This window comes from Hippocampus guttulatus, chromosome 21 (assembly GCF_054856545.1).
Source record: "Hippocampus guttulatus isolate MCC_2025c chromosome 21, RoL_Hgut_1.0, whole genome shotgun sequence".
NCBI classification, from domain to species: Eukaryota; Metazoa; Chordata; class Actinopteri; order Syngnathiformes; family Syngnathidae; genus Hippocampus; species Hippocampus guttulatus.
Window position 1 is genome coordinate 4,366,072 of NC_141281.1, and position 24,596 is coordinate 4,390,667.

Sequence of the window (24,596 nt, forward strand, 5' to 3'; positions counted from 1 at the left end):
ATGCCGTTGACCTCTTGTTGGGGACATACGGGAATTCTGTTTATGTTGTATCAATGTTTATTTATCATGCAGAAGCCCTCAATGGATGGCGACTGTTGCCGTATACCGTATAGCAGGGGTGTCAAACTCAGGTCCTGGAGGGCCGCTGCCCTGCATGTTTTCCAAGTCTCCCTGTTGCAACACACCTGATTCAAATGATCAGATCATCAGCAAGCTCTGCGGAAGCCTGACATTGAACCTGTTCATTTGAATCAGGTGTTTTGCAGCAGGGAGACTTAGAAAACATGCAGGACAGTGGCCATCCAGGACCTCAGTTTGACACCTATGCCGTATAGGCTCTGCTATATCCTCCATTCTGTCTTTTCATGGAACGTAGCGCTTTCCACTTCAACATTGGCACTCTTTCAGAAATTGCACGTAAGGAGCAAGTGTCTCACTCCTGCGAGCTACACACACTGTCATATTATCCCGCAGACAAAAAAAACAAAACAAGATTATGTTGCACTGAATCTGAATATTCTTCAATCCCCCCATCAAATACATTCGACCATTGCAAGTCAATTCTGGCAAGATCGATGGAGCATATGTCCCCTCGTTTATCCTAAGCCAGATTTTGAACTACGTTTCAGTCAGAGTAACCTCAACAGAATAGCACAAATATGTCTGTCACCTAAATCAAACCGAAGTGGTACCTAAAACCAAAAGAAGAACTTTCCAGGCTGATTTCCCTGCGTACTTGCTGGGATCCTTTCACTCGATCCGAGATCCCTTATTTATCTGCGCAGGTCCATATTTCCTTTTGTCTCTCCGGACCGTATTGCAGTTGTTGGGAAGGATGTTTGGCTTTTTCGAATGTTTGGGCTAAAGGTCCCGTGGAGATGTGTTGTGTATACACACAGATAATGCTGTTTGCCTTGAGCGCTGGCCTGCATCCTGCCTGGAGGACGACACGAGAGAAACACAATGGACGCCCGTGGATCTTCCTCGAGGGTCCCACGCTGCTTACTATCGCCTCATCCCACTGACATGGGCCTTTATCCATTTATTGTATGTGAAGTGCTCATAAGGCCAATTGAATTGAAGAAAACCGATAGGAGATACCACTAATAATAATGCACGTTAAATGAAAACGTTTGAGTACAAGTCGTAGTGGTACGATACATTCTCGATCCCAAAAATGTCAACTCAAGAGTGTGCATGCTGAGCAAGGTAACTGTTTCATGAGGAAAGGTTGCACATTCAGGCCTCTGGAATCCATACACATTACTGGGACGCACCACGGCTGGATCAGACAATCATTTCATTTGGACACTTTGATTTTGAGTATGAATGTGAATCACTTCTTCAATGAGTTAATGATTTGAGTTTCCGCTCATTCTCATGCTTCCCAACAAATCGAACCATGTCTCTCAAATATTTTCAAGGATCTGATTGAGCTCTTTTTTGGGGGTTTTTGGTCACACAAATCATTTCAAAGTCAGGGCTGGTAAAGCACAGTCGCCCCACTGCTTTCACCCCAACAGGACAGCACTTAAAGTTAAAAATAGTATCACGTCTGAAAACCCACAGGACTCATCAGTGTCACTTCTGTCTCACTGATCTGTCAAAAATCAAGCGGTGAGATGAAAAATTTATATCCCGGCCCTCCGTGCCATGCAGGGATATGATAGCTTTTTGCCAGCCTATGCCAAGGAACATTCACTTCGGTCCCCAAAATTTAACCTACATGGGTGTTTTAGAGGAGGATTTTGTAACGTAGCAACGATTAGCGCTAGAGTGAAGGAAATTAGGTAATCGGCACAAGCACACCTGGTGCCTTCGTGCAAAGTGCTCGAAACGTGGTGGACGTCTGGAAAATGACTTCCTACTCGCATAGAATTTGGTGGTGATGCATCTGTTCCTTTACTCTTTTGTTGATTAATCCTTTTTTCTTTGTTGTTGTTTTTTTTTAATTCACTTTGCTTGTCATGTCATGATCTGCCCCCATAGCTCTTATTTTTGTCACTCCTCACACGCCACAACTAATACTTTTTAATGGATGTGCAAAATCCACCAACAGAAGCGCAGACTGCCACAAATATCCATGTTTTAATGTTATTTTTGCTTAATAACAGTAAACAAAATTGGCAAATTAATTGTAGGACATGTCATTACAACCCTAATTAAAATTCAGGATTCTTTTTTTTGCAGTCACTCCAGCATGCATAGACTGAGGTGAGAGGTGATGTTACAAATGTAATCAAAATTATTTATAACGTCATCAAGATTGAGAGTCTAAAAATAATGAGAAACCTTACAAGTGGAACCGAACAAAAGGACCACAAATCCCAGCGGTCAAACCGGAAGCAATGCGCCCTCACCTTCACCTCTGCCGTAACGCAAAATCGTCATTCAAACTTTCCAATGCAGCCGGACAAACGTGACGTGTCAACACTCCAACAAAACAGAACTAAGCATGGACACCACTGCAATTGCATGTCTTAACTTTATAACTTTTGCCTACGTTGTTTAAACGCTACTCCAGCGAGTGTTTGCACTGCCGATTGCTTACAGCAAGTAAACGTCCAGCGATGCAGCAAACATAACGCGACACGGCCACAAAGCAAAGCAGACAAACAAAGCAAGCAAGCATGATCGAATCTAAAAGATAATTCACCAGATTTGACAAAGAAAAGCGGACATAAGAAACGTAGCTTACCATTGGAGTTCTGCTGGCGACGAAGTGAGTGATTTCCTTTTGAATCAAACTGCGATTTCTTTTTTTTAAATGTCAAGTGAATGGTCACCTGTCAGTCGCAGCCCCGCCCCATCTCAAATCCGCAGGTAAATCCAACAGTCGTGGAAAGCTCAAGTGTTAGCGTCAGCGACTGAAGTTCGAATTGATTCACGTCTTGCAATGCTGAATAATAGGAACGATTATTAACTATGACATTTAGGTTGCTTTCCACTTCGATTCAAGACAGGAAGATTCCTGCGACTCCAAGTTGTGTTGGTTCGTGTTGCTTTCTGACCCATTTTCTGCTTAAGTTGGGTGTATTTGTCATTCAATGCAATACAGTTTCTCATTACTTGGTTGAATCATATTCTGCAGATATATATTCATGACTAAATGTGTTGGCAAATCTTTGCGTGACCAACCTCCTAGTCCTGGAAACACTGAAAGCATTTTTAGTAATGCAGATCCCCCACACTGAATAGCTGCTCTGCTTTTCAGTCAAGTGGAACCAAAATGCCAGAAACAAACAATTTGCACACACGTCGCTTTGCGCTGCTGATGCCTGCATGACAAGCCGACGCGTTTCCTGCATTGTATCTGTCACGCTTGAAGGGTGCTACAGTACCACATTCAAAGATAATTAACTACTATGGCCGCTGTCTGAACCCATGGGAGACAAAAGGAAGGAAGATTGGTGCTGTGACCTTGCAGTTGACACATGAAATTATTGCGAGGTGCTCAAAACAAACAACTTTTGTCCGAGGATGTTCTTCCCTGTGCTTGTGTCAGTTTTTTTTACGCTATCTTCCCACGTTCCATAATCATGCACATCATTAAAAATTCAAAAATTGACCATAGATGAGAATGTGAGTGTAGATGCTTGTTTGTATGTACCCTGCAATTGGCTGGCCAGCAGTTGAGGCTTGTCACGGTCAACTGGAGCCTGCCTGCGAGACGCTCAGCTTACTACCTTCAGAGTATTGCTGTTGCATTGAGAATTTTTTCCCTTTATGCCCTTGACGTTTTTATCGAAAAACAAATGTGCGGGTCTACATTCTGATTATAGCTGTTGTTGACATTTTGAATACAGTAACTGTCTCCTATTTGAAGCTTGTCCTCTCGAATGATGTCAGAGTGAAATGCAAAAACAAATCTAATGCTTGGAAACGGCTTCTTTTACCAAACTCTGTGCCCTTTCATATATATATATATATATATATATATATATATATGTGTGTGTGTATACATATACATACACACACACACCCACTGTATAAAAATTGAAGCAAATTTAACAAAACTGATTTGAAAGTGCGCAGAGCTTGGCAAAAGAAGCCGTCTCCAAGCATTAGATTAGTTGTTGCATTTCACTCTGACATCAGTCGAGAGGAAAAAGCTCCCGGCATAAAATTGCACAAGAAGTGAGCGTAAACTTGATGTCAGGCAATAAAAGTGATGCTTATATAAGTGCAGCTATTCATTTATCTGGTCGAAATGTTTGTGCATGCTAGCCCTTGCCTGAATTATGAATCCTATCTCTGAATCGCAGGGCTTTGCATCCATTTGTTTTGATGTCTACTCTTCACAAGTCAACCGCTGTGTGACCTTTTGCTAATAGCATGTGTGCCATCCATAACCCATTTCTGTCCCCCTCTTTTGTGAGTCTTGCTTATTGACTTAAGCTTGCTGCGTGGATGGTTGGATGGATGGATTCCTTGCGGAAATTGATTATCGACTTGTTGTCGTGGCAATTATGCGCATCATAAAATGATCTAATCACATGGAGCAAGCTGTTGCGCAAAATGTCTCCTGCATTGCTTGTATAATTGATAAATGCCGAATCAGAACTTTTATCAACGTTGGATTGGCTCCACTTTAGGGGTTTCAACTGGTTTCCACGCATTGATGACATTGCAAGCTTCCACGCTTCGTTTCTCTCCACATTCGCACAATCAGAGGCATGATTATAATCACCTTACTTAAGCGCGGCTTTGGCTCGAGTTTAAGGGATTGAAGAGAACTCAAGCAAAAGAAATCCATGTGTTTTAAGATGCACTGTGACAATGTTCTGCATTGCTGTGTCCCTGTGACACGAAAGAGGAAAACTTGCACAAGCTTGGGTTGTAGCACCAAAATATATACCGTACTACATCAAGAAATTCCATCAGATCACTGTTTGATGTTTTTTTTTTCTTTGGGAGCAATTTAGCCATCTCCCTCGGGACAAATGTTCTTATGAAAGACATCAATCACCACCGTGCGGAGATAAATGGACAAAAAGAAAAGCTACGGGGCTATAAATGCAAATTCTTACATGTATGCGGGTCAGCATATTGCGGTGTTCCATCATAAGAATTGGACAGATTCCACTCTGTGCAAGGTTGACTTCTTGACGACACCAGACTTGTCCCCAGAAGCATTTCTGAAATGCCTCACACAAACACAAAACGATTCAAGGAATGAATGACAGCACGGTGAGTTGAATGTTGACAAATGTGATTAGGATGGAATTTGGTTGATTTACACAGCTTCATTTGTCTTTTTTCCCCAAATAGTCTGATGAGACTAACGCGGCTATGGATATCTCTCCGGTTATTACACACAGTACTGTATGAGTATCGTTCACAAGTAGCCACGCTGAAGAGACTCCAAATGACATTTAAAAAAGAAAAGAAAAGAAAAAGCACACGATGATCCATATCTTTCCTCTTGAAATGAAGCGTTTCATATCCAAACTGTCTAATGGTCATTTAACGCCCATGTGGGCGTTGAAGGCAAAATGGTGCAGGAATACGCCCCAAAAAGGATTCCATGATGGCACTCATCTCTGACTTTATTGTGGTGTTGCTTATTGACACTTTTTTGTTGATTGTTTTTATGGGGGATTGTCGAACCAAGTCTTTTGTCTGAATAGCAACTGTTTTATGAGTGTGCTGCTCTGCAAAAACTCAAACCTCTCTCCAGCGAGAGAGTCACAGACGCAATCCCTGAGAACGTTTTCGAACCCATCGTGCTGAAATGGCTTCTTTTGGCTGTGTACTGCCACATGGGTGCTTTGCACATGGATGTCACGACCCACTGACTCGTGGATGGCAGCAACTGGTTGAGGGAGTGCCCGTTCTTATTCATTTCCGGGCAAATGTGTGTTGATGGGAAAGTACAGTCATGAGACAGTCTGCTGGCAGGAGCTGCTTTCGCCTGCTCCTGCTGTTAAGGCATTTTGTTGAACCGTGCAAAAAGTGTGTGTGTGTGTGTGCGCGCGCGCGCGCGTGTGTGTGTGTGTGTGTGCACGCACCAAAATGTGAAATAATGAGTCAAAGTCTCCCTGGTGGGTTCAGATAACCCCTGCACAATAAGCCAACATATCTGACTGAAAAATTGTGAGCACTGGACAAAACAGTACAGGCCTAATTGTAAGGTTTAAGGTAAATTATCAGTGGATACAATATGGTGCTAAATATCATTCCTGAAAAAAAAAATATATACATATATATATATATATACAGTATATATGTATATTTGGCCACTTAAGAGAAACGACCAAGAAAAGTGTCATCCGCTGTGTCATCCATTGTGGTGTGGGTGGATTTTAATCATGTCTTGCGACGAAAACCAGCCTCTAACCACTTTCAAACACTTTAATTAAGTGTATCAGCCTGACTGCCAAATCTCCCACAGGGACTCCTATCTGGTGTTGAAGAAGCCTTCACAATAATACCAACCTCGGAGTGCCGTTAAATGGGGTGGAAAAAAAAAGGAGACATCCACCTTTTATTAAACCTATATTAAGATGAAGAAAAATGTCACATTTGTCCTGAAAGCTTTAAGTTAAATCGGAAAGTACAAGCACAAAGTAAAAGTGCTGCTTATTACAGTCATTCTTTTCAGCATGCCTATCACACTTGCGTCATATAAAAGCCATTGCTTATTTGTCCCGCAGAGCTCACATCAATACAGTTGCTCATTAGAATATGTTCAGATCTTTTTTTTTTTTTTAACTTTTAAAGATTCGCTAATTGCCAAGAGAATATGCCAAAGGCTCAAGGCAAACTATTTTGCATTATGCAAGATTTGAAATGCTTGCACTGGTGGTGCTTTATTAATTCAAGCACATGCAAATATGTTGGGTAATTCGGAATACGTTGTGGCAACATTTTATGTACAGTATTAGTGTAGTCAACATTGGAAAACAACTATTTCTTGCCCGCAAGAGGATACATTGTCCAGAGCACACACAAGAAACGCGGCATACAAGGTTTTCTGTCAATCTCTGGAGCCTCCTCGCTCTCCTAACATGTTTCTTAACAGTCACTTGGAGTAGAGCTGTCAAAAAGAATTTATAAATATTAATATCGTCACTCCATTGAGACTTAATATTTTGAATCGCAATCGCTAAGCTGTTTTGTAAAAGACAGAGTTAATTAAATTAGCAAGGCACTTGTTGGGGATCCATGCTGCGCTCCGACGGCTTCAAATTCTGAATAAATTCATGAGGATAAAACATAAAAAGCAATTAAGCAACCAAGAGAAGATTAGGATTGAATTGGGAGCAAGCAGATTGTTCCTGATGAATGAATCGAGGAGGGCGAAGACAAAGCAAAGAGGAAGATGTAATTATGGTACAAGTTGATTACGGCGATGGGAAGAGGCGAGGCTGATTACTTACGGCTGCAGAGCATCATAAGATTAAACTGGACGTAAATCAGAAAAGGGACAGGGCGCTATCATTATAACACGCCATCTGTTTTATCTCACAATTCATCTTCTCCGCTAGATTCTTGCAAAGAGCAAAAGTGCCCCACCCCCCACCCGTTACCCCATATTTCTAAATTGTCCAAAGAGAATGATGTGTGATCTGTCTCTTTTGGCACATTTCAATTCAATGTTGAAAGGCAGAGACACTTACCTTATTTCGGTAATTCCACAAATACAATACCCGGCTGTCTACATTTCAGGGAAATGTATTAGCACTCCGGGGAAATTGCATTTGGGAGTCCTCGCCTGTTTTTTCTATAAACCCAAACTGCATAATGGCTGACATAATATAGGATTCGGGCAGATTAGTGGCATGCAAAAACCCAATGTGCGGTGGTCTCCGTCCATTAACCTACAATGACATAATCCTTCTTTGTCCGCCATTATTCGACGGCTGCATTGTCGTGTGACAGTTTTGAGATTACGCTATTGCATATATGATAGATATTATAATGCCATTACTTTCCAGGCTACATCAGCAGTTTGTGTGCATGCTGGCGCTGTGCAATGAGAGCCACGCATGTCAGCATATACAAAGCCCTAAAGAGAAAAACTGCTGAGTTGATTGGAACGAGTAACATACTTTCGCTGCTTATTATTATTATTTTTTTCAATGTTTATAATTGTGACAACTATCAGGGATTGCTTTTTTTTTTAAACTGATTCAGAATGCAAATTCTGCTTTTATGAAGTGAAGTTAGTGTTTTTTCCCAGCCATGTTGACAGCTGGTACATAAAATGAATATGAATGCGTCATATTTCCGGAATACGGTATTTAGTTCTAAAATATATGACCTTTTATATTATTGGTATCGCACATCACCTGGAATGAAATGATCTGTTATCCTGTATGACTTATTAAAATCTGATGATAAAATATGGACCTGAAGTCCTCCAAGCATCCAGATGCCAAACAGTACTTTCATTAAGAAATAAAGTTCTCATTATTCAGCATTCATTCTGCTCCCTACCTCCCCTTGAAAAAGTACGTTTCTTCCCCATTGCATGTCACTTAATGACACATTTTGGCCATCTACTCTCAACATTACCCCAGATGATCTCAGAGGCTTTTGTTGCTACTTTTCAGACCACTGGATCCAGAAGTGACGCGCTGACTAATTCTTGCTATTTCAGTCTTCAAACTTCCCCAGCTATGAGCTTGAGTGTTCTTCTATAACAATGAAGGAAGCCCTGACATGGGCTGCTAAAAATAATGCATGCGTGTTGAATGCAAGAGCGTCTGCGTGCTCCTGATATCTGAAAATGTGAAGCATTGGGCTCGAGCTTTGTGCCGCATGCAGAAATACAATAAAAAGTAGGAAGCACCTGATGCTGCTCTCACAATACTCAACATGCACACGCGTGACTGTGTCCAGCAAAAAAAAAAAAGAAAATGCTCTCTGCTGAACATGACCCACACTTAATTTGGCCACAGACTCACAGTGATAGAAAAACTGGGTCTATGGAATCCCTGACCATTGTAATTCTATTTTAGGAGGATTCACTGGAATACAACACCGTATTATGCTGCAATGAATTTGAGCATGATTAAATTACACATTTTAAATGAAAAATATGAATGAAGCCAAGTAAAGAAGAACATTATTGTTTGTAAAAAGGAGCATTTACGAGGCAACGGTGTTTACTGACGGGTATTTGTTGACGCTCGATTGCATCCCGTGGGGAAAGGAAAGCTTGATCTAATGAGGCCCGGAATCCTGACAAGTAACTGGTTAAAAAAATGTCAAATAATGAACCTTAAAAATGCTTCCTTTCTGTGAATGTGAGTGTGTGTGTGTGCTTCTAAATATCTGGGTATCATCTCCATCCCATGGTTAAAATTCAAAGCTAAGCTCCGACTGATGACGAACAATCTCTCACTGGACTCCTGATGTGAACTCTGAGATATGATCAAATCATAACTTGGCTGTGATTATGAGCTACCTGAGTTCATTATGCATGCTGTGATTAGATCCAACAATAGTACAGGAGGTGATTGCGGAAATTTGCCGGTTCACGGTGTCCCCCTTGCCCAAAGTCAGCTGGGATAGGCTCCGGCAGAACAGTGACCCGAATGAGGACAAGAACTAAAAAAATATATGGATGAATGGATGATTGTGGATACCCCCCAACACACACCAAAGTTCAATTAGATTTTTATAATTACCTTAAAATGTTAAATGTCATAAAGTTGCGATTCATGTAACAAAATGCATACCGAATTCATGCAAGGATGTTTTCGGTGGATGAAGCTGCACTCGACCCCGCAGCTTTGTGACTTGACAAGGCAACACTGACACAAAAAAAAAAGAAAAAAAATTTGAACTCCCCAAATGTCACACGGTGGCCCCACCAGGTTATCAAAGCAATGGCTTCCGAAGGCCCTTCGGCAAAGTAAAACCAAAGAATCAGCACGCAGGGCTCTCAGTATTGCCATCAATATTAAATAATATCGAGGCAGGCTGCTGTGGTACAATGCGCCGCATGGATTGTCACAGCCACTTTCTCATTTGCAGTCAGTCAGCAGAATACCACAAAACCTTTTGGCATTTATTCAACAAAACAAAAAAATATCTTTACAAATATAGTACTCTATGCCAAAAATAGTAGATATATATGAAACACATGGCAAGATAGCTAAAATGAGAAAAAATTAAATCACGCTACTTCACCGAGTAGGACAAATGCACGGACAGGGAGAACCTGACCACCCAACCGACTCCAGCAGAGGATGACTTTCAACTAGATGTGGAATGAAATTGATGAAGTGCTAGAACGTGCTTGTCCTCATAAAAAGCTTGTGGCTGCCTTTCTTTCCTTGGTCCATTGCTGCCGTCATTTGCCCGTATGGTGGTACTGCATTCAGTGTGAGCTTTGAAGCAATACAGTACTTAGAAATCGATTACATTGAGTTCAGCGTAGTGGTTCATTCGCCTGATTTTAATACATGCAGCTGGGATAGGCTCCAGCTCACATGTGACCCTGAACAGGATAAACGCGAATCGGAAATGGATGGATATTTTAATGCGAGTTGTTATCTAAACGGCTAAATAGCAATCTGTAGCTATTCTGGTTTGCAAGGCATTACCGTGTCCAGTTAAATTGTTATGTAATCTGCATTTTCATGCAGACTTTATAATGGTGCAAAATGGATATGCGGCTAATCAATGGAGCAGGTTGATTCTTTTTCTTTTGTCAGTAATTTTACATGTGCACATTTTACAAAAGCAAGTTTTTTTTTTTAAATGCGAAATGCAAAGCGAGGCGATGACATAATGGATGCCATTGGCTGGAATTCAAAGCTTCAGCCTGGACGCGGGCCTCTCTAATCATCACACGAGGGAAAAGAAGATTGGCAGAAAGGTGCTGTCTGTGTGTTACTCTCAAATACACTATGAGCTGCATACACGCACACGCACACGCACACGATAATGAACCGCAATCTGCAATTTGAATGGACAGTGTCCAGAAACGTACTCATTTAATGATAGATTTACTATTGTGGCCATATTATACATGGCTGTAGAAATACGCTACATCATAGTGAGAACTGTTCTTGTGAGAGGTAAAATGATAATCGCCTCTCAGTATGACGCAATACAGTTCCACACTTAAGAGACCACGATGGCAAAGCGGCAGTATGTTAAGAAGTGATTCAAAAGAGGTCAGTGGCTCTGCTGACCTGATTTCCTCCGGCAGCTCATAGCTTCAGGTCTGTGAATATACCCTACTACTTCGACTTTGGCTCTTAATAATAAATTCACTTGGCACTTTTTGGGCCAATGAGCTGAAAAGAGATTGCAGGGGAAATTGTGTGTGAGTGTGTGTCCATGCGTGACTGTATCTTCACTGTCCGTGAGTGGTCTTGTTGTGTGTACTTCTCATGATTATGAAACATTACCAAGCCGATGCAGCGAGCGTTCATGTGTGTGCATAAAGCGTGTAACAATGCAATATACATGGAATGTTGTAAACTATTATCTATATTTTTTGCCTCAGAGTTCCGTTCTAAAATAATAATAATGGGTGGTAGCTGAGCTTTCTACAAGTGATCAATTCCGGATCGATGGGTAACTTATCCAAAGTGACTTTGAGCAAGCGGTGGGGTACACACTGACCTTGTCCCCAGCCAGGTTTATTCCTAAAATGTATATTTTAGATATACATACTAGATTTGTTTTTGCTGCAGTATTTAGGTTTTCATGTTTATACTAGTTTCAATAAAAAAAGTGCTTTTAGCCTTTAACTACAGAGAGGCGGTAAAGTAAATAAAAATAATGAATGTGGATATTGTTTTTTTTTAGAAAATGAGGGGGCACCCGGATTTGAACCGGGGACCTCTTGATCTGCAGTCAAATGCTCTACCACTGAGCTATACCCCCATCTGACATACAGCGTCACAGTTAATAATATAAAGGAATCACTAATAGAAAGGCTCGGGATCTTTCAAGCTGCAATTCAGACGCTCTAAAAATAAACAATACCCTCCAAAATAAACTACACACGTCATTAGCGACAACATTAGACGTGTGTGGTATGGTATCATATGCCAAGTGAATGCAAATATATTTTCACTCGTCGGTATTCTTTATCGCAATAAAACAAAGTTTTCGGCGGTAACAAAGTCGGAGGCTGGAGCTAAAATACAGTATTCGAGAAAAATAGAGGGGAAAAAAGCTTGACGCATACCCAGTGACGTCACGCCGGATATGGCGTCTAAAAATGCGACACCTTTTAGTATTAAATCCAAAGCGCAAGTCGTCGAATCATAATGGTACGTCGATTCACTTTCTTCCTGTCGTTAATGTAAAGTAGTACTACTAATATGACATTGACTGCTATCTTTATTTATACATTAACTATGTGTGGTGTCCTCTGCAGCCGTCATCAATACAGCACCATTTATTGTGAATATGATTAGTCACTGGAGCTAACGCTCGTTAGCTTGCGCTTAACATACGGGTTGCTTCCCTAAACATAGATTGATTATTTGAGAATTTTCTGTGTTTAATTCTGCCATGTGAATTACTAACAAATGTATGGGATGAATATCAGAATTCTCGAGGTATCCAGTCTCAGCTGAAAGAGAGCGTACCAGTGGCTGGCTTTTGTCCACCGGGGGCTTACGGCGTTCACGATACGCTGCGCAATGGGTGAGTTACGATTTATAACATCCAGTATATACAGAATAAATACTTTTATTTTTAGTTAAAATTGCACGTGAACACCATCGGACTTGTAATGCGTCTTATTTATATGTTGTCGTTTACTGATTAGTTTCAACAATGTAAACACTGAGATCATCCCCGGACATCCACTGGAGCTGTCAGAAAAAAATGTAAGTTGATTCGAATAACGACTCACTTTAGGATCCAGAAGCTTATTTGGATTCTCCTTTTTTATGTTTCTTTGTATCCAGAGAGCTGGCAAAACACAGTGGTACCTTGCTGCCGAGACACTTTTCTTTTAATAACACAAAAACCGACACATAAACTGAACACTTAACCCGTGATGTTTTGAATGATACTGTGCAGCAATTTTATGCTGCCTTCCAGCCAACGAAGACGGACAGAGAATTCCATCAACCATCACCAAAAAATATAAAACAAATTCTTTGTGTAATTTGTTGATGCAAGTATTTTCTGTTGACCCGTAATGCTGTGGCGTGTTTCCATGCTGAACAGTTCCAGCTGAACCAGGACAAGATGAATTTCTCTTCACTCAGAAACATCCAAGGTCTTCATGCCCCACTTAAATTGCAGATGGAATATAGGGCAGCAAGACAGGTAACGTTGAGAGAGCCTCTGTGTACGGTGACACCTGAGCGGTTTCTTTCTTTATATTTCCATTGTTGCCTTTTGTTTCCTCCTCTGGTTCCAGATCCAGCGTCTGCCGTTCTTACAGAGCTCCAACCTAGCATTGGACACGCTCAGAGGCACAGATGAATCCATCGGCTTTGAGGACATCCTCAATGGTGACGTGCACGTAAACTCATTGATAGTCAGAATTGTCAAATTTGTTGCTAACCAGTCATCCTTTTTTCCCCCCCCCCCCAGACCCAGCACAGAGTGAAATAATGGGTGAGCCGCACATGATGGTGGAATGCAAGCTGGGGTTGTTTTAGAAGATGACAAATTCATGTTATTGTATGCTTGTTTTATCTCATGAAACTGATGATGAGATAACCAGCAGAGCTTTTCTATTATTCCAAACAAGTTGGCAGTTATAATAAATGCTACTAAAACACTCATACTGTGATTGTTTTGATTGTACGCTGGGGATGAATGTGTTTTGCAACATATGAATCAACAGTTTTGTTTTTAGTTCGGAGAAATTAATTTCTGCAATTTGAAGGTACAGTAACTGCTTTCTATCATTATCAATACATGGGGTAAAGCCTGAAATTCCTCATTACATTAACCAACTTTTCTGACACTGACCACGAAAACACAAAGTATTGCACAAGACAGTATGAAAGTGAAATCGGGCACATTAACTAAACAGCCAAATCTTGTCACGTTTTTATATGTTAACACCCATGTAAATTGGAAATTCATTTTAGAACAATATAATCCCATGTTTCTGTCTGTTCCTTTTACATGATGAAAAGGAGTTTGTCTTGTCTTAGTTAAAGCATGAAGTCACAAAAACGTTGAGAGTGCAGTGCAAAAGGGAAACAGTTGAAGCCCAAATTAGTTTTTTAAAATTAGTTTTTACAATTATCATTAAGTTGCGCTGACATATATAGTAACAATGGATGAATTATCAAATTAATGATAGGTACATAGGTCTCCATAGGGGAATTAAATTGTATAGCAAGATTCATATATTCATTCATGTTATTAGTATGGATAAAATTAACTAAGTGAAAAAAATGCAGTCTAATCAGTAATATATATATATATTTTTTTAAAATAAAAATGATAACAGTGCTCCAGTAACGTTTTTTTAAAAGGCTAGTCAAGGCCGGCGGTGAGGGAGGGGAGAGAAGAAACGTAGAGGTTCTGTAACTCACTGAAGCAATCAATTGTGATCTCACCGCCATCGGACCAGCCGTGGGAAGCTAATAGTCTTGTGCTATATAAATGCTATTATGTTGTTACGTAGTTGAGTATTGGTGTCAACATAGCATTTTTACACATAAAAATGCACGTTATAAAGTACATTCTAAAAAAAAATAAGTATGTATATTTTTACCTTCTAATATTTCATTTTAAATTAACTATCATTCAACGCTGGGGAGTGAATTACCGGGCATTCTGGGTAACGGTCACACAAGCGCAGTGGACAGCTGCCGGATATCCGGAAAACAGTGAGAGCAAAACGAAGCTGTGTATTTTCCCCCTTTATCTTGACGTTAATAAAAGAACAACTTAACGCTTTCTCTGATTCTCCAATGGTTCTCCCGTTTTCATTTTTCCATATTTGGAGGCAATCGAGGTGACCCTTTGACGCACGTCATTTATGTTGTTCACAATAGCATCCGTTAGGTGACAGTATTGAGCCAAACTGGATCATTCAGCCACGTTCATTTTGATCCCGCACAACAGGTCTGTGATTTAAAAAAAAGTGAATTCTCAGATATTGCACATTGAAGATTACACTTTACACCCATAAACGGGACATAATAACCAATGTTCATTAAGTAGTTTAAATTGGCATCATTTAAGATTGTAAAGGAGATTTCTTTTTTTACACAGCTGAATCTGATCATCCTGCTCAGCCTTCCCTCAGTCAATTTTACTAGTACTGCCATCTAAAATGAATGTAGGCCAACTTGAAGAGTATATGGTGTAATTTGCATTTACTTGCCTTTACGTGTTGTGTTTTGGGTGACACTGGAAGAATTTGGCACATAAATTAATGGGACAAATAAAGGATATCTTAATAAAACAGGATACAGGTACTGATGAGTTTGTCACAAGTGCTCCTTTTTCTCTTGCTGTGTGGTAATTGCTCAACAAATCACATGACAGCTGCAAGGAGTGAAGAAGAGCCAGCAGGCCTCATCGGCACTCACCATTTGGGAGTGGGTTGCCATAGCCACAGACCCACTTCAACTGGCTGAGAGTGGGATTAGTCTTAATTAACGCTAATGATCAGACAACTCGCATGCAATTCATTTGATTGAGCCTAATGATTTCACTTAGTCATTTGTAACAGGGAATCAATACATTTCCCTTACAGTGCAGTTAAGGTAAAAAAATTACCATCTCCTTTGGTCGATAATTTTGTTTATTCTCATGGACGGTGATCACAAGATAGGCTGTGACTGGGGGCATTATTGAATCGAAATGTGCTACCTAGTGTCAGGCTTTGTCTCAGCCGTAGGTCACGGTCCCTCCAACAATATCTTGACCCTAAACAAATACTTTGTAGCTACAGCACCCAATAATGGCAAAGAACAAAGCACTGGATTTTTCTGACCTTTGACAAACTCTGTTCAAAGGCAACGATCACAAACCCTGCAATTTGTTTAAATGTCCATTCAATGATGCTGTGTTCAAACCATTTCTGATGTTTTTCGTCTTCTTGCACAATTTAACACAGCTTCCCACACACACCTTCTCTAAGAAAGTCCCCGCGCCCACTCTATCGTCAAATGCCAACCACCCTCCTGGCATTTTGCTTTTGTTTCCACGCGCCATCTGCCACTAAAGGGACGCAGGCATCATCTTGTAGTTTAACAAAATGTCATACCTGCCTCTCACTCTTTAATTTTCGTCTTTTGTCGACTGACGGGAAAATATTATCAAATCCAAATTTCCAGCCCTAGTAATTGTTGGACTGCTAATTGTAAACTTGACCTATATAACATGGATATGAATACAGTGTGTACCCTATATTAAGATACTTTTTTCTCTCTCTTTCTTTTATTGCATCTGTGTCATGGCCAACCGTCATTTAACCAGCCAGAGAACACCGAATGCCGACAGTTGTCCTGGAGAGATGAAGTCTTGTAATGTGCCAAAGACCACTTTGAAGGTAAAGTGTAACCAATGATTAATTGTCACCGACTGTCCTTATAATTTCAAAAATCCAACACAAGAGCTCTACGAACTTACTCACTCACTGGTTTAGTGCGACATGTGCTCGCAAATTATTGTATAATTGCCGATTGTATCGATGTACAGTATACAGTATTTTGGCGATGACAAATATAGCTGTGTTGGATTTGTTTCTGCTTTTTTCAACAAAATATTCAAGCTTAATTTCCTCAGGCCGTCCTTTGCACAAACCCCTTATGTGTAATAAAGTATAGCATGGATGACTGGTGGATGGTTTCTAAAAAAACAACAACAAAAAATGGGACTCACATACTGTATGTGAAGGTAGAAAGATGGTAATTGACACACTGCCACCGCTTAAAGTTCAGCTCAGGCGAACGTCTCAGCTGACAGTTCTGTTGACGTCGAGCGTGACCTCATTCTCATCCTCTGTCCTTGGATGAACTTCCTGCGAATTGTGGGTGTTGGGTATCTCCCATGGGAAAGTCACAGTTTGGATGACCATTTGTCACATGATATTTAAACGGATGCAACTTCTACATTGTCACATATCCCAGAGTTGTTATTTTTGCTTAGTTTGTGTGCTAAATGTTTTGGCTAGCGCCACATTTCCCCGAGGAATGGCCCTGCCCGTTTATTTACTTAACGCTCGAGAGTTGGAGGAGGCCTTTAAACCTTAGATAAAAACCTGTCCATTTTTCAGTTCTGAGGTTTGGAGTTCCGAGAAGTCTCTGGCCTTCCTGTTTGGAGTTTGCATGTTAATCCTTGGGGCTTTATTTCACGTTCCAAAGCTCACATTAGGTTATCTGTACTTTGTATCCGGCTGATACTTTCAGGAACTCAACTTCAGTCATATAGCGCCCAGCTATAACACAAATGCAAACACATTAAATCAGTGGTACAAAGAATACATCATTTTATCTCTGCATGAAATAATAATCACTCTCTGTTTGAGTCCTCCTTCTATATATGAAATGCAAGCCAAACTATCCACCTGCATTGAACTGCAGTCTGTCTCTTAAGTCTGTGACATGCTTTCATCAAACTACCCCCCTAAATACATATTTATATCACACGATACGCACCATATTGATTTTAAATTTGTGTACCCAGCAGTTCACTCTGTGTATCACAAAACAGTCGGTTGCCCTGAAGTTGTGCTTGATACATCGAGGAGCACAGGCGTCAACACCCCGTTGCACGTAACTTTTAAGCGAGCGAGAGAAACAATGTGTCTTTTGGGCTGCTGTGAGCTGAAAGCAGATGGAAATATAAACCAAGAACATATCATTAAAATAATAGATTGCGTTCCCCCCCAAATTATGCATTCCCCTTCGTCATGTTAAAAGCTCAGGGGGCCGAGTTGGGCATTAACAAGGATTTAGTGAAAGCAAAGATTATTTAAAAAAACAACAACAACAACATCAACGATGTGCTACTGCTGATAAACATAACAAACAGACCGTATGGTAGCAAAGCAGCTTTAAGTGTCCTGGGGGATTTGTTAGAAAACATTATATTGCTCAGATGTTGAGAAGATTTGTTAATAACTGTTGGACGGAGGTCAACCACATCAGAAAACAAGTGCTAGCTCAAAACCAATAACACGAATTTCAAAACATAGGCAACAACACTTAATGGGGCGCCATGTCAAAAGCAAGGAACTCTCTGTTTTAAGTGTTTTTTTTTAACAACACTATCCATATCACATGCTCATTACAGTATTTGCTTATTGCTTCTTTATTGCTCTCCTAATTTGGCTCCGGGGTTGTTTATGCAAGCCACATTCTCCCCTGCAGATAAGCGTGTATTATTACCAGCTACAGTAATCTAATCAATATTAATTACAGCTGAATTAACGATTCACAAAGCTCCTTGTCATCAATCAAACAAAGGGTGGTGCCTCACATCGCTATCCAGCACCGCAGCGTTGGAGCCGCAAAGCCGTTTTCAAAATGCATTTGGCGTTCAAATGAATCCTTCAAAGACATTTGCTTTTGTAGCTTTAAAGTCCAGTTGAGTTGACCTTTTCAGATGACGCACGCGCCTCCTCCTCAGCTCCTGGAGTGGTGACTCAGCTGACAATTAACTCCAAATAACATCCTGTCAACTGCAACGGGATTCACTCAAGGCGGGGTGAAGAATAAACCGTTTTTGTTGAGCAGAGGAAGCATTCTCAATCCACTTTCACACACGCGCACACTCACACGTGGTGGTTTATCATAAAAATTAAAAATTTCTTTCATTGGTCGTAGCTTTAACATGCTGGATAAAGACGTCCACAAGAGGTGTTTGCAAATGCGGTGACTCACTTGACCTTTAAGTTCCCCATCGGTCCCATGCACTCCTTGTCTGTGATGGACTGTAAGCGTTGCCGCGATATCATGTGGCTGTGACTGGAAAGAGACGGGATGCACAAAGATGTGCTGGTAGCAATATGGAGAGTGCTTCGATTGAATAATCCGACCACATTTATGTGCCCGTTGACCTTGGAGTTAATAACCCGTTTCGCTATTCGAAGATGGGTGCAACCTGAGAATTTCGAGGTGGATTGCACAGAACGCCGTTACAGGCGGCGTTAGTCACCATAAAATGACAAGCCTCCAGCAGTAAAAACATTCTCATAAAATGCCTTTTTTATATACAGGTATATATATATTTTTAATCTAAAAAAGTCCACGGTAAAATTATTTCAGGAAAAATGGGTCAAGTTTAAAACCCTAAAGTGAAGCCAGAATATACTTGTGAAGAGCCTTTTACTTTTATTACACTTTCTAATCTGTCATCTTGACTTGAGGCCAGTGCGGTATTTCAAAAAAGCTTTGACAGCTCAAGGACAGAAGCCCCCTTGAGGCCACCCACAGGTTTGCTCAGTCACTCCACGATGAGGTCACGAGACAGTGACGAGGCCACGCCACAGTGGCTACCGGCTACCGGCTTGCCATAACAACAAACAAGCAACAGGGCGGCACGGCAATATAAACACACCACATAATTAACAGTTTCTTCAAAGTCGCTCTGCACTTCCCTTTTTCTCTTTCCCTTTAGGTGTCACTCAGAGAGCCGTGAGGCCATCAGCAGTTGAGAGCTTAGGCATTGCAATTTCTGTAATCATCCTTCCCTTGCCCGCGGCTCGCCCATTGACACCGGAGCAAGCGTTGCAAAATTGGCACCTGATAAGAAGTTCTTCTGTCCCCAACTGCAGATCGGTGCCATTTACTGACCGCTTTATGGCTGGCACACTGCTACAGCTGGTTGAACGATTGACGCAATTCATTGCAACTTTCTCCAAATTGGAGCTTTTTGTGGAAGGCCTTCTACTGCCACCGCTGATGGAAACAGCCTCCTTCGAAAGCAAGCATTCCCATTAAGCCAAGGTTTGTCCGGAGGGATGCGCTGGAACCACAAGCAACAACAAAAGCGTTGTTCAATGGATGCTTCGGCGAAGCTTTACATGTACTGACTGCAGGTTCTTCAAACGCATCGAGGAGAAGATTATGTTGCTCAACAACCAAGAATCAAATGATTACTGTCATACAATCGAGTGTTGGTGCACAACTGTAGATCACTATGTTGTCGGTGTAACCAAAAGTGAAACTGACAAATCTTAACTCATTCAGTACCAGCCGATTCTAGACCAAGTCTGAAAAGACGTTTAAAAACGTCTTTGGGAGTGAATGAGTTAAACAAGTTCTTGATTGCTTTATTTCTTGAACTGGCTAGTCGCCAAATTCACACGTGCTAACCTACTGCCAACCCCAATATGAAAGGTTTTTGTTGCTTTCGGTCTAATGAAGATCTCAAATTTCCACTAAACCGTATGGGAAAAGAGGTCCTCGCCACTTTGACTCTTGTTGTTTTAGACACTGAACATCACATGTCAGACTCTCCACAGACATGCATATTTAATATAGAAGCATATGGTTGTCATCGGAGGAGGTCAGCGCTTGAGGCGAAGCTTGGGCTGTTTCCTGCGGGCTTTGCATCTGCCCTGCACTCTTTAAACTTCGGTATTGCAACTGACAAGGAGATATTCCCATGAAGTGAGAGTCCAAAATGCATGATCTTCATCACTACATTCTCTGAACTTTGGTGCCACTATAACCCACCCAAAAAAAACAAATGGAGAAAGTGACAGCGAGCTGTAGGGAGGAGAGAGGTGTAGTGCAAGCTTGGAGGGACAATTCAAGCCAAGGCATCGTTGCACATGACTGAACTGTAACAACAAGGTCTTGGCTGACAATATGCTTTTAAATCAATATATACTTCTCAGTGGAAGAGCAATGTCCTTTGACTTCAGTGCAATGTCCGCTCAAGACAGACTAATGACGTTTATGCATTCCTGGAAAAAAACCTCAAAAAAACTAATGAATCATGTGATGTAAAGCTTCCAGACTGCTGCTTAAGTTGTGCCAGTTAAATCGAATTATGCCTAAACTGATTGTGCGGGCTCGCAAACCATTCATCTATGTTTATGGTTGTGCGCCCTGCTTTTTGTTTAGTCATGGGAGATTGTTTGCAATGTGGCAGTTGTGGATGAGGCTGATCTCCCTAATGCACCCTCCTCTGCAGAGGATATAAATTAGTCTGAACTATAGAGCCGATCTACTCCTGCCAACCTCATCTGCAAAGTGAGTCGTGTGAGGCGGCATGGGGAAGATGCAGCGTCAGGCTGCTCTCAAGTCACACACGTGGCATCAACTCTGAATTTTCTTGACTTGCACTTATAACACGACTTTTATGTATTTTCTCAATAACTGTCACTTAACTAGTTTGCAAAGTTATTGGCATTCTTTCACTTTTATTATTATTATTACTATTATTATTGAACGAAATTAACATAATGTTGCCGTTTACAAAATAACCAAAATGGGGTTCAATCATAAGTCCTGGGCCAGACCATCCAGGGAGGCTACTCCCAATACACAAAAGTTGCATCGACTATTCTGGGAAGTTTGTCGATGTGCTCGTTCTGCTGTTAAATAAACTAATTCAGTTTAAAGAAAGAAAAGCCATTGGGGAACCCAAACAAGAAGACTGCACTGAGTCCGCAAAGGTGGTATCAGGTGGTGACGTTTCTTAACTTTCTTTTCCTGCTGGACCAACCTTATGAAAGTAATTAAACATGAATGAACCAAAAAGTAAATGGGTCTAAAGAAGGAGCCCTGGGGGATGCCACAAGAAGAGGAAGCCTTAATAAAACTGACATGCAGGGACCAAGTGACAGAGTTAAACATATCCAAGGATTAGAAGTTCTTTCGGGTTGATAGTTTGAGCTCTCAAATCATTAAGAAACTTGCAGGCCTCTTAAGCCTTAATACCAGTATTTGGAGTAGTCACTGGCTTTGTACTTTTAAGTCCCTCATCAGCCTGCACACAGTCCAGGTTGTCAATGATCTGTCTCAGCAATTTAAATGTGCGGGGTCTTTTTTTACTAAGGTTGGTAAAATACATCACCATAATCAGTAGACGACATCCTTCACAACCTTTGGTCCTGTTTAATAACCGATGAATAAATGTGAAGTCTTAATCTGATCTTTTTTTTTTTTAAACAAAAAATCAAAAAGAGCCAAGTCATGTCAGCCAAAGTCAGGCACATTGGGTCCTCTCGTGAATTAAAAAGTGTCCTTGGAGATCTCCCTCCTTTTGGAAAGCTTGTTTCAGCAATCTTTTCCTCCCATGCATCGCGCCACTGCCCGCTCACTTGTGCTGCAGACACACTTACGATAATGAATAGCTGCAAGGGGCTGGCGTTCTTGACTGCAGCCCAGAAAATGGCCACGCCGTCTGCTTCCACAAAGCAAAAAATATATACAGCAGCATCTGGTTAGACAGTTTAAATCACCGCACTGAATCTTTTGTTGTTTTCCAAAGGTTTGACTTTTATCATCGTCGATAACCTATGCCTTGGCGGCCAACCCAGGGAGATTGTTGTAAATGTAAAAGTAGCCACTGAGAACATACATACAAAAATGTAGCTGAGTTACACGCTTCAATAAAACAATTCCACAACGGCAACTTCATCTTAAATGGGTCAAGAAACCTTTAAGGACAACCACCGTTCCACCCTGTAATAGCAATAATAATAAGTACCGGTATAATAATGTTTGAGGGCGGCCCGCTGAGCGGCTGGTTAGCATGTCTGCTTCACAGTACAGACGTGCAGGGTTCGATTCCGGCTCCGGCCGTCCTTTGTGGAGTTTGCATATTCTCCCCGTGCCTGCGTGGGTTTTCTCCGGGTACTCCGGTCTCTGCCTACATTCCAAAAGCATGCATGGCAAGTTGATTGGGCACTCCAAATTGTAATTGTGAGTGCGAATGGTTGTTCGTCGATGTGTGCCCTGTGATTGGTTGGCACCCAGTTCAGGGTGTAACCCACTTACTGCCCGACGACAGCTGTGATAGATGCAGACACACCCCGTGACCCTCGTGAGGAGAAGCGGATTCGAAAATGGATGTATGGATGTTTGAATTCGACTCCTCACCCAAGAGCCTAATGAGCAGTATATGAATGACGGATGACAGTTTTACAAATGTATTCAAGAAAAACTAATCCAGGTCACTGAAAATATGCAAACATCAACTCTATCTCCATTTCTTTGACAAATATTTGTCATGGAGAGCTGCTGTGAAGATTTGTTGCTGCTCTTTGAAGGAGTCCTGCACTTTGCACCGACATTTTTATCGATAATAAACTTCCCCTGGACTTCAGCCCGGGACCTGGTCTTGAGGGAGGGGTTCTTGCATGGTTATTTGATTTTCCAGTGTATTGTTGGATCAAATCCTTTGTGGAAGATATTAGAAGATTGTACAAAGTCAAATTACTCTTTTTTTTTTTTTGGGTTCATCTTCAGGCACTTCCTTTGTGCCAGTATCACAGGTACATCACCACTGACCTACTTGCCTCCATGAATACAGGTCAGGCAATGTAACACACATTGGCGGGACAAACATATCAAAACGCGCACAGCAAGCACACAAGCCTGTGCTTGCATACTAACACAAAGTAACAGGCTCATTCTCGAAACGCAAAACATACATACCGGAAGCATTCTGCCGCTTACGTACGGTCCCGCATGTATGGGGTCATGTCACACTTTGTCAACCTTTCGCCGGCTCCAAACACACGCAAAGGCAAACACGCTGTGCAGAAAGGCCAGATGGAATCACAGCGTGGGCTGTTGGCCTTTCATGCACTCCACAGACTTGATTTTTCACCATTTCTCCTCCTTCTCCTTTTTTAAATTCAAATATCATCCCTTGTTTGACCTTTTTACGTGCCGTCCTCGTGGCAATTCTATTCATTTTGCAAACAATGCGCAACGCGGGCATGCTGCACGAGCTGGCAAAGGATGATTTTATTGTGAGGAAAAGCCACGGCTAGCTCACTTGGACCTCCAATGTGAGGCCAATGCTTGGATCGTCAAGCCTTTGTGTTGTCAATGCTGTAAATATCGATTCAAGGTTAAAGGCAATTAGAATAATGGAGCTACTAAAAATGCAGCTCTGTCTGTTCCTGGCTTTGCTGCTCAGCTTCGACAATAAAGACGGTTGAGAAAGCTTCTAAGCAGCCCACGGTGTGATTTAAAGAGATGCGGTCTCTCACGGAAATAAGCCCTAAATACATCTTAGGAAGGAGAATGCGCTTCGTACACGAGCTATCAGCATCTGAGTAAGGGGAATCGCTTGCCAGTGCCCTGGAGGTGAATTTAAAAGGAAAATGAAGACAACATTAGAAGAGGAAACAGAGGAATCGACTGCCCGGAAAACATCAAAGATTGTAATCATTGAAAGAAAGAATACAATACAATACAATACATGCTGATTTATATAGCGCTTTCACAACAGCGGCAGCTGTAACAAAGCGCTTAACAAAAGGTCCACACAAGCAAAGAATGCTTGAATCCCCACGGCTTCTGTCCACCTTTCAGCTCACTCGGAACCCCCCCCCCCCCCCCCCCAAACATTTAATTTAACCAGTTGGATATGACGGCAAAATATGTTTTATGGGGTTAATTAGGGATTACAATGTCAACACGCTCAGTGTCAAATAGTCATTCAGATTTGTTGGTACAGCGCGAGCATTCACTTGGCTCAGTTTCTGAAAAAAGTCAAAG

The 24,596-nt window shown here is 41.4% G+C and overlaps 1 protein-coding gene and 1 non-coding gene across 2 annotated transcripts; one reads left to right on the forward strand and one right to left on the reverse strand.

Annotated features, from left to right (window-relative positions):
• Nucleotides 1-11,781: 11,781 nt before the first annotated feature.
• trnac-gca (transfer RNA cysteine (anticodon GCA)) lies at nucleotides 11,782-11,853 on the reverse strand. Its single transcript has one exon. It is a non-coding gene; the product is annotated as a tRNA-Cys (tRNA).
• A 309-nt stretch (nucleotides 11,854-12,162) lies between these two features.
• Nucleotides 12,163-13,721, forward strand: pomp (proteasome maturation protein). The gene is made up of 6 exons (XM_086102026.1): nucleotides 12,163-12,245; nucleotides 12,527-12,624; nucleotides 12,749-12,809; nucleotides 13,156-13,257; nucleotides 13,352-13,445; nucleotides 13,528-13,721. Exons 1-6 carry the CDS (start codon nucleotides 12,243-12,245, stop codon nucleotides 13,593-13,595), a joined length of 426 nt encoding a protein of 141 aa, XP_085958152.1. The 5' UTR covers nucleotides 12,163-12,242; the 3' UTR covers nucleotides 13,596-13,721.
• Nucleotides 13,722-24,596: the final 10,875 nt, after the last annotated feature.

What these genes read in the sequence shown, in the direction of transcription:
- pomp (XM_086102026.1), top strand. An exon ending in CACGATACGCTGCGCAATGG is followed by an intron (nt 12,625 to 12,748) that starts GTGAGTTACGAT and finishes TTTACTGATTAG; the next exon opens with TTTCAACAATGTAAACACTG. An exon ending in TGGAGCTGTCAGAAAAAAAT is followed by an intron (nt 12,810 to 13,155) that starts GTAAGTTGATTC and finishes CATGCTGAACAG; the next exon opens with TTCCAGCTGAACCAGGACAA.